At 36.6% G+C, this 10,898-nt stretch overlaps 1 protein-coding gene across 1 annotated transcript in view; it reads left to right on the top strand.

The window, feature by feature from the left end:
* The window catches only part of LOC120526176 (sodium- and chloride-dependent GABA transporter 2-like), a 42,127-nt gene that overhangs the window by 1,296 nt on the left and 29,933 nt on the right, over nt 1-10,898 (top strand). The window contains exons 2-3 of the mRNA XM_039749197.1: nt 9,498-9,632; nt 10,348-10,488. Of these exons, the coding sequence (XP_039605131.1) occupies nt 9,498-9,632; nt 10,348-10,488 (276 nt within the window). The remainder of the gene's footprint in view (nt 1-9,497; nt 9,633-10,347; nt 10,489-10,898) is intronic.

Below are 10,898 nucleotides of genomic sequence, written 5' to 3'. Positions count from 1 at the left end.
TTGAATATTATTTTATAAAATATTTTCATTGAATAAGATTGTGTTTTCTTTTGGTTTAAAATGTACCGTTTTTACAATAATATTGTTTTGTTTATTAATTACTTGCTATTATTGTAGTATACTCATTTATCTATACTACCTTTAAAATAAATTGAGACGTCATCTCCTTGTTGAGGTTTTAATTGGGACCGGGTGTTACTAGCCGCTAAACTTAAAGGGAAACAGAGTAGGCCCTTGGGATTTCTGGGGTGTGCTGGACTCTGGGTGATGGGTATTCACATTGATGGCTGCCATTTTCAAAACGGTAAATAGGATAAACCAGGGCTAACCTATAAGGGTTGTAGGCATATGTGCATTAAATTGATGAGGAGGACTATCAAAGATCAGGAGCTACAAGCTGGATATAAGGGGCAAAGGCCCTCCACTTCCAATATCACTGGGTCCGACTTCTGCTTTCTGACTGTCTTTTTGCATTTTTGATTTTTTAAAGTATTTTTTTCTGATTTTCTGTTTTACAAATCCAGCTTAACTTTTTTTTCTCTATGTGTTTTTGGACCTTTACTGATGTTTTTAATATAAAGGATGTAGAATTCTACAAAGGCTTATTCCCACAGCTAAATTGCATTATTTTGCAAAAGTATCACATTATTGCACACTATGCACATGCTTCATTTCCCCGTAACTACTTCACTAGACATCAAGATCATGGGCATGCATGATGTTACTAAACACCGCAGGCAATATCTTTGTGAAATAGCACTGTACTTTTGTCAAACAACATAAGCATATTTTTGAGTATGCTTCAGTAGAATTACTCTTTGACAAAGAACATGCTTACCAAACAAATAATGTTAATATTTTTTACAATGTTGTTTCTCAGGATGCCGTTTATAATTTAAAATAATGAAAGTGTCATTTTTGACCATCGTTGGTAAAACAAAGGAGTGAGTTAGAAGGGGTCTGTCCTTAGAAGTCATGAATGCAATGTTATTGAAATGTAAACCATGCCATCAGAATTTATTTAAGAATAAAAGAAACTTGGCAAGTGAGAGAAGACTATTCAGCCCATCAATCTCGTTGGTTTAGATAGCTGAGATGCCCTATATCTCTTCAAGACACTTCTTAAAGGCTGTCAAGATTTCTGCTTTGTGTAAAGAAGTGCTTTCTGGCTTCAGTCCTAAATGCATGTTCCCTCAAATTCCCACTGGTCTCATTGAGTCCGTGATTCACAATTAAGCTGCATGAATTGTATTGGATCTAGTTTATCGATGCCTTTGAGAATTTTGAAGACCAGGATTAGGTTCCCACACCGTCTCCTCTGCTTGAAACTGAATACATTTAATTCTCCGAGTCTGTCAGTGTGGGACATGTCCTTAAGTCCTGGGATGCATCTGGGGTTCACCTTTGCACAGCCTCAAGTCCTGCTGTGTTTTTTTGTAATATGGTGACCAGAACTGCACACAATTCTCCAGATGTGGTCTGTGGTCAACAGTCCATTATATAGTCTGAGCATAATGTCCTTTGATTTATATTCAACTAATCTATATTCAGAAGGCAGCAGAGTTTACATTATGGTAGAATTAGTTATATCTCAACAAGCACAGAAGGCATTGATGGGTCTTCATTCTTTGCATTGCATAGTATTTGCCTTTTTAGTTGCTTCTGCACATGGCTTAGATGATGAAAATGTTATAGCAACATAAACCACTAAATCATTTGAGGCATTACTTCCTGTAGTAGCACACACCTTATATTTTTAATTGACATTTCATTTGCCCATTTGTAGCGCTTTGCACTTTTCTTCATGTTACTGCATTTTCCAGTTGTTTGCCCAGTTCTGAAGCTTGTCCAGGTCTGTTTGAACTCTTTTTGCTGCTTCATCAATGTCCCCCTTTCCTACAATTTTAGTGCCATCTGTGAATTTTACAAGTTTTCTAACTATACTGGAGTCAATGTCATCAATATCAATCAGAAAAAGTAACAGCAGTCCCCAGGACAGACCAGACTCTAATAATGGTGGTTTGTGGAGTGTTTCTGTGGTAAAATACTTTTTTTTCCTGTTTTGATTCCTCACTTTTGGTTAGTTTGACTTCTGTGCTCCATTTATGTTCTACCACTACAAAGATGTAGACTTAAACTCACAACAAAAACATTCAACTGATGCTGTAAACCTCTTTTCTAAACCACAGATTGATGTTAACAAGTGCTTTGCATTGCTCTAAAATAAAAAGGACATGCAATGCTTTACTGTATGGTTTTGGGATTATTTGCAACAGGGCTCTGATGTCTATTTTTATTCATTTATTTTTTTATACTGGGGCTCCGCCCCCCGCTTGCTTCGCTCGGCCTACCCCAAGTTTGGTTTACCAGATATACAATTTAAGCAGATTGTTATTTTCATGAGAATTGTTACATATCCATTATTTTCACTTTTACTTTAAAACTTTTGTAAAAACAATATTTGGAATTAACTTTTCTTCAAGATTGCATTGAATTTTGATTCCGTGTTTGGACTTACATCACAACAACGCCATGTATATCTATTCTTTCTCTCTAATAAATAAAACGACTTTCTGGAATGTTTGTCCATGCTCTTTCTTCTTCATTTTGTCGTTGTCGTGTCATCTAGAATGCATAAAATTATTGTCCTGATAAAATTTATAAGAGCTGAGAGTGCAGGAAGTATGTCTGACAAAAGCATTCACCTGACTGAGGTTAGATGACCATGGTTGTAAGTAGGGTGTGACCTGAAAGAATCTCATGTTAAAAGTCTCTGTCTCATGGGACTTAATACCGCAACAAAATTTTTGGAATCTTTTAATTTTCGCTGGCAACACGAATTAAACAATCTACAAGTCTCTGATTTAAACTTTAAATCCGAACAATATATTCGATCTCTTTTTGCTGTTCCGTTATTTCACCGAGTAATAATTTCTGTTTGTTTGTGCTAATGTAATCTTTCCTATCCTTTTTTTGAGACTTCTGAATTTTCGTACTTCCATTATCTCTAACCTGCTGTGCATGTGTACCACGCCAACATTTTTTTATTCTTTACAACATTCTACTTTGTCATCTACTCTTTGTCCTTTATTTCCGGGCCCGGGCGTGGGTAAATCTCTTTCTTGCAGGACGTGTAACACTGCTCGCGTTGTGAAGGGGGGCTGAACGCACGCTAACGAGATGCAGTTGAATCATCTGCTGTCTTGCTGCTGCCTTGCTGCGTGTTCTGCTTGTTGCGCCGCACGTTGATCATTTAAAAGCCTGTACAGCAGCTGTCCTTTTGTCTTACTGCCTTGTCTCATGTGACGTCAAAGTGTCTTCCGAGAAGATCACGTCTCATCTCCCTCATCTCCCTCCCAAGATTTTTTTTTTGTAATAGAGAGATTTGACTGTTAGTTGAGTCCACTTCTGGAACGTAGGATAAGGCACAAAATAGAAGAGATGTACACAACTATCATTGGCATGTATGCTTTTGCCTGAAATTCTTCTTTTTTATTTAAATTTTCATATCCAATTGTCAGGTACTCTCTGATTCTAAAATCGTCAGAGTTTTTTAGGAATGCACTTGATTTGTATAACTGTAGATCACTGCATCTCATTTCTGCACTTTTTTTAATTTTGAAGAATTTTGCACTAAATTAAATGGCATTCTCTTGTTTTTCATGGCAATTTTTGTCAAAATGGTCATCCACCATAGTGGTGATAAGATAAAGGTACAAATGAACAAGTTGTGTAGCACAGTGCCTTTCTCATTTGCTGTTTGTCTTCAACAACTGCCTGCTTTCTAATGAGAAAAATACTGTCATCATAAACACTGGAAAATGGAAAATAATGCAAAAAAGGGGGCTATTCCACACCATCTCTTCTAAAGTTCAGGGCTATGGGAAGTTAAAGAGGAGAGCAACATGGCAGGGTCATCTAGGAATCCAAACATTTTTTTCTCATGTGAGCACTGGATTGATTTAACTGCTAACTCCACAGAATGTGACGTACCTGTGTCTTATTGGATTTCATGTTGTGCTCAGTAATGAACAGTTTGTCAGGAAGTGAGCAACAACTGCCAGAAGTTGTGGGCCACTGTCTCCACAGACAACTTTGCCTGAATATGGCTAACAGCTCAGTCTGCTAAACATTTTAAATATGCTGAATTTTTTTACACCTTAGGGCCGAAGAGGCCCAAAGCTGCTTTAACATATTTCAGTTAATAAGAGTGTGAAAGTATAACATTAGACAAAATCCCAAGTGTTACTTATTTGTCAATAGTTTATAATTCACTTACATAGATTAATTATTTATTCAGCTTTTTCAGGTCTTTCATACTGCAGTTACCTCTGGAGGAGTTAGAATAGAATTAGTGATTAAGGTGAAATGAAAGTTCTATCTGTCCACTTCACGTGCTCATCCAGTGAGCCACACACACAGATTGGAGTCATAAGAAAATGGCCTATATTTGCTCACAAAGGCACGAGCCCACAGAACCCCATTTGGTTATCCTCAAAGTATCCCCACTTAGCTAACCTGCCATCTGACTCTCAACATAAATTTAATAAGAAGCTAAAACACCAGGTGTAACCCCCAGTGCAAACACCCCACATTCTTTTCACTAAGTTCTAAAAGGTTAACAGGGGGAACCAAAATAAAAACACTTGATAAATTTTGCTTCTGTTACATTCATCATCAGACAATAAAGGCTTCCAAAAACCAGCTACTCACCTCTGATTAAATACTCACTGAACTCTGTAGCACTGTCTCTGCGGAAAACTCCTCTTGCTTCCATTTATGACACCCCACTTGTGCAAGAATGAAGGACCATGAGTGCCTTCAGAGCTTATTGAGATACCAAATCATATTATGTGATATCATCTACTGTTAAATTCTGCTCTGTACTTATAATGTTTTTATTTTACTATTATACTGTATTGAGGATTACTTGTGTTTTGTTCAGTGTATTGTATTGTATTGACCCCCTTCTTTTTGACACCCATTGCATGCCCAGCCAACATGGAAAGGGGTCTCTCTTTGAACTGCCTTTCCCAAGGTTCCTTCCATTTTTCTTTTTCCTGCAAGGGTTTTTTGGGAGTTTTTCCTTGTCTTCTTAGAGAGTCAAGGCTGGGGGGACATCAAAAGGCAGGGCCTGTTAAAACCCATTGCATCACTTCTTGTTTGATTTTGGGCTATACAGAAATAAATTGTACTGTGCTGTATTGTATTGTATTGTATATCACTAACTCTAACATAATGTATACTCTGCTGGCGTGTGAGTATAGATTATTTCAATATAAATCAAGGAATGTTATGCTGAGACGATATAATACACTTGTGACACCACATCTAGAGTACTCTGTGCAGTTCTAGTCTTCACAGCCCAAAAATTAACAGCAGCACTTGAAGCTGTGCAGAGAAGAACAACAACCAAGTGCCTCTCAGGACTTAAGGACATGGCCTACTCTGACAGACTCAGAGATTAATGAAATTAAACCTGTTCAGCCTCTAGCAGAATAGACTCCATGAGGACCTTATCCAGGTTTTCAAAATTCTCAAAATCATCGATAAAGTAGAAAGAGCAGAATTTTTTCAACTTAACCATGGATCACGTACTCAGGGACACCAGTGGAAATTAAAGGGAAGTGCATTTTGCTCTGAAGCCAGAAAAATTGTCTTTACTCAAAGCTTTGTGGGAATCTGGAACAAACTACAGAGTCATTGAAGCAGAAACCTTGACAACCTTTTAAGACGTATCTGGTGTGAAAAAAATAACAGGATGAGGTTAGAATTTTAGGGCACTTGAGACCAACTCCATATAATTCTAAGCAATAAATTGAAAGAAAATGTGTGTTTGCTGTCACAAGAAGCAAGTCGTCCTGACTTCCTTCTTAGGTAGACTGACTAGGATGATAGCTCCTCAGAATTTAAGGCATTCTGAGAGGACGAGGAGGGTCCACGTGGACAAACCCCAGAGGTGACGTTACTCGGAATTGTGTCAATCATCCTTTCTGCATTAGGGAAACAATGCCATCTCCTGTGTTGGTGGAGAATTACTTTCATCCAAGCCTTCAAGTTGTAACATGGCATGAGATATTTGGACATGTTAGTTTTTAGCTAAACAAATGAATTTGATAGATTGAATGGTCTCCTGTCATTTGTCAATTTTTTAAATGTTTTGATATAAGCACATACAGTATAGCGTTGTTTTAAATAACATTGCATTGAAGACTTCTGGGACAGACCCCTTACAACCCAATCCTGCAGTCTAGCAATAATGGTCAAAAATTGCCACATCCATTAACTATTATGGCATCCCAGGAAAACAAGACAGAAAAAATATTAAATATGTTAGAAACCATTTTTACCAAACAGATAAAAACTAACTCTACAGAAACATTCTCAAAAAAAAAAAAGGTATTGTGCTATTTGACAAAAGTGTTGTATTATTTCACAATCATATTACCTGCTGCATATGGTAACTATTTTCTAATTACCTGCAAAATAAAAGTTTGTTTTTTAAGAGTTTCCATCCAAAACTTGGACACAGGAATAGCCATACCACTATCTTAAATACTGATAATGTGATGGCATCACATTTAGGGGCATAAGTTCGATGAGAGTGACAGAGCAAGCTGTTGTTATAAACAACATGGCTGAAGCCGTAGAAACATACCAGAAACTGTTGATACTTGATACAACCAAATCTATATATATATAAAATTAATATACGTAAGTGTGTGTGTGTGTGTGTGTGTTATGTATGTATGTTCCAGTATCACTTCTGAACATCTGGAGAGATTTTAATGAAACTTGGTACACATTTCTCATTGGTCAACTGAAAATACTGTAGGGTGAAATCAACCCTAACCCACCCCCTTTCTGGGTAGGGTGTGGGGTGATCTTGTGGTCCTGTATGCATGTTATCATCCAGTTGACACTCAGAACGACCACCAGAGGGCGAACTGGAGGTGACTGCCAGCATTCTTTATGTTTGAGCACCACAGCGCCCCTGTTGCTGTTTAAATTAAATAGTCAACCAGTTCCGAGCATCAACTGCATGGCAACATACATACAAGACCGCAAGACAAGAACATTAATGAGTCTTCATTGTTTGTTCATTTATTTTTATTTTTAAAGTTGTTTTTTTTTTAATTACATTTTTCTCAAACAATAAAAAAAAAAAAACACTTTATTTTCCTTCCAGGCAATGCTGTGTATTTCAGCTAGTGTTACTTAAATAGCAATTAAATATTATAGCTAAAAGAACTATGCATAAAAAGAAAACAAATGTGTCTAAACTGAATAAACAAATCTCCAAACTAAGAATCATTAGTAATGTAACTGTGTCCATGTCTCATTGCTGCCATTCTCTCTTCCACTTCCATATAAATTGAAAAATTGAAGTTTGTTGATAAGGTCAGAATTTCAGTTTCAGTTATTTTCAGATTATTATCGAATGATGTGTGTAAGTGTGTCTGTATGAGTGTCCAGAGAAAATTGAAATTGATTTTCATGTCTTATAATGTTGATGTTCATCAAATTTTTTTTTTTTTTTTGCTTTGGGTAGAGCTTCTGGAAGACTACTTCTTAGCAAAGAAGAAACATAGAAAAAACAGTTGGTTTCTGAGATATCTGCTCTGAACTTTGAGACCTCTGTAAAATGATACCTTCTGGAAAAATTAACCTATTTTCTTTAAATAGATTGCATCATGTTTGTCTTGTTACAGGTTCCAGCCTTATGGATGTATGGTCTTTTGGTCCAGTTTGGTCCAGTACTTATTTCAATATCGTTTAAAAATTGTATAACCTAATATGAATATCCTAAGTCCTAGGTCCATAGACTTTATTTAATTTATTAGGGATTTGTGCAGCCTGCTCCATTTAGTCATTGGACTGTCCTTTTGACTTGCAAATTTTTTGTCTGAGTAGTTTTTGAGATACAAACTTATTTAAACATATACACACACACACAATCAAAGAAATCTGCAATTCAATACAGCCATCTGCTTGTTTGACCTCTGAGAGCACATGGTGGATGAGGAAGAGAATGAAATGAACAGACACAAACACACACAGCATGCACAGGAACCAGCTAGAGTTTTGACAACCCTCAAAATTTAGAAACATAAAAATGCCACACAGCCTAATTGTATTCATCACATTCTGTTGTTGCATGACTTTTATTTTTTTATTTTGGATTTTATTGATTTTAATAACAGATAACATTCTGTACAAATAAGTTTCACAAGACTTGGTTCATGACTTTTAAAAAGCAGTTTGTTTTGCTTTCCAGCTGAAAAAGTCTTTCAACTCAACTCACAGGAAGGACAATGACTTTCTGCTTGTAATATGTGCAGTCAACCTCTCTGTTTAGTCTTCTGTAGGAGGAGTAAATAAAATCAGATCTCAGATGCATCGCAATTTCCTGTTTTGAACAATTCTGCATCGATGCACACAAATCTATAATCAGACTTTTATACAGGCTTATGAATAAACTGGAAAACATGCAAAATACAAATAAAAAGCTGTTACAATAGGACCGACCATCTTACTTCCCCACATCCCTAATTGGTCAAGAGTGCTGCTTTTAATTCAAAAGCACAACCCCGTATGAAGGAGTGCCCTGTTTGTGGACTACTTTTATCTTCCGGAGTTATTTATTTTACAACCAGCTATGTTGCCTGTTGAAGACAGGTAATAGAATAAATTGAAAAATATTTGATATTTTTTGCCTTATGTGTACCATCAGTGCTCATCCTGCACCTTTCTTCAGTATCTTTATGTTTCTCAACCTGTGTTGGCTATTTCTTTCTCTTTCAATTTGGTTGATGTTTATAAAGCCTGCTTCCCTGACTCTGTCATTTTGAGGCCTGTTCACTTTTTGAATACCATGGTAGATGGCCCCATTACCCACTGTGAGAACATCATTTGTGTTCTTGCCTTACTTGCCATGTCTGAAGGTGACTCTCAGGATTCTTCCTATGCATTTCCTTGGTTTCCTTGGTTAACTTGTGTGTATCAACCTCACGCTTTCTGTCTCAATTAGGTTTGACTGTGCAACTACAGCAACACTGACCAATCACACAAAGCCAAACTGACCAATCGGACTGCTTGGAGAAACCTGACACACACAGACGTTTTTGTACAGACATTTCAGGAAAAAATACATGTTTTTTGTACATTCTGAGCATACAACTAGATGACTTCACATGTGGATTATGCAATTCTAATAACATGAGATTTTTTCAGGGACATTTTTGCACTTTTTTTTATTGCCAAGCGTTGGTCTCCATTGGGTCCCATTCTATCACTTTTATATGCCAGTTCTCCATGAAAACATAGGATTAAAATTTTTTCTCGACCGTCACTACAAACTACACGGGTTAAGCGACATATAAAAAAAACATGATGTTTGGGCGGTGTGTTCCATTAAGTTTCATTTCTCAGTAGCATTTTGACTCTGGTGGAAGAGTCACAATTAAGATTTTGTCTTTTCATAATCTGCTCAACAGGAACTTTCCTTATCCCTTATGCCTTGTTCCTGGTGACCTGTGGTATTCCTTTGTTCCTTCTGGAGACAGCCCTGGGGCAGTACACCAGCCAGGGAGGCATCACCTGCTGGAGGAAGGTCTGCCCCTTGTTTGAAGGTTTGTGTCTGCTTCTTGAATAATCTGTGCTTTTATTTTGGCTTCAAGTATCCATAAACAAGATGCCTACTTTTGCATCCTGTGGAATTTTCATTAAAAAACTTTTCTTTTTAATTTTTAGATATCTAGTCCTTTCACATTAGTCTCCCAGTGTTCCTTTTAATTATACTAACTGAAACCTTAAGTAACAGTTCTCAGAAACACAGGTCTCAAGTTAAATGCTGTAGAAAAACTGACCCCTGATGTTTAGTCACCAGTCACTTTATTTTTTTGATTCTCCCATTCTTTGTTGTTTTCTTTATATATATATATATATATATATATATATATATATATATATATATATATATATATATATATATATATATATATCTATGACAATAAATCATAAATCTTAAAATAGTTTTTTATTCTTAAGCTTTCGACAACCTACCAGGTGTCATCATCTGAAGAAAAATGATTAGACATACAGTAATTAAAGTCAATATATAGCAAATGAGGAAGGAGTACTAATGAGGTGGGTTTCAGAAGATGTTATAAAGTCTTTTTTATTATTTAGATTCTTCGTAGTCCTTCTTTTTAAGCCTGCATATGCTGTGTTCATGTCCAAGTGTCTGTTAATAGTGTTTCATTTGATAGCCACAATTCTAATACTTAAAGTACCAGGGAGCTTTCTGAATGGGCAGCTCTAATTCCTTTCATGATTCTTTTTCAGGCATTGGCTATGCAAGTTTGGTAATCAATGGCTACTGCTGCATCTGCTACATTATCATTCAGGCCTGGGCACTTTTCTATTTGCTTCACTGCTTCAACCAGGTGCTTCCATGGGCCAGCTGCAACAACACGTGGAACACAGGTATGCTGTTTAGCAGAGAGAATGACCAGAGACCAGTAGCCCTAAGCAGAGTCATTGCTCTGATCAAACCTTGTGACAACCATTAATGTGACATGGACTTATTGTTGGGCACACACACACTCACACTCACTCATTTCTAGGCAATTTAAAGAAATCACTTTCTGAATGAAAACCAGAATATAAAGAAAAGGCCCAATTTAACTCGAGGAGAAGTGTGTAACATACATTTTGGGGTAGATTTGAACCCAGTCAATTGGAGCTAATCATTTACCACAGTACTGCACATATAAAATATTGTTCTTTCTTTCTTTCTTTCTTTCTTTCTTTCTTTCTTTCTTTCTTTCTTTCTTTCTTTCTTTCTTATTAGATACTAGCTGTGTAAGCCCATGTTGTAAAAAGTACGGGGTCCT

This window comes from Polypterus senegalus, chromosome 3 (assembly GCF_016835505.1).
Source record: "Polypterus senegalus isolate Bchr_013 chromosome 3, ASM1683550v1, whole genome shotgun sequence".
In the NCBI taxonomy this organism is placed as follows: Eukaryota; Metazoa; Chordata; class Cladistia; order Polypteriformes; family Polypteridae; genus Polypterus; species Polypterus senegalus.
Note: the sequence above shows the minus strand (reverse complement) of the source record. Positions and strands in the feature narration are given on the sequence as shown.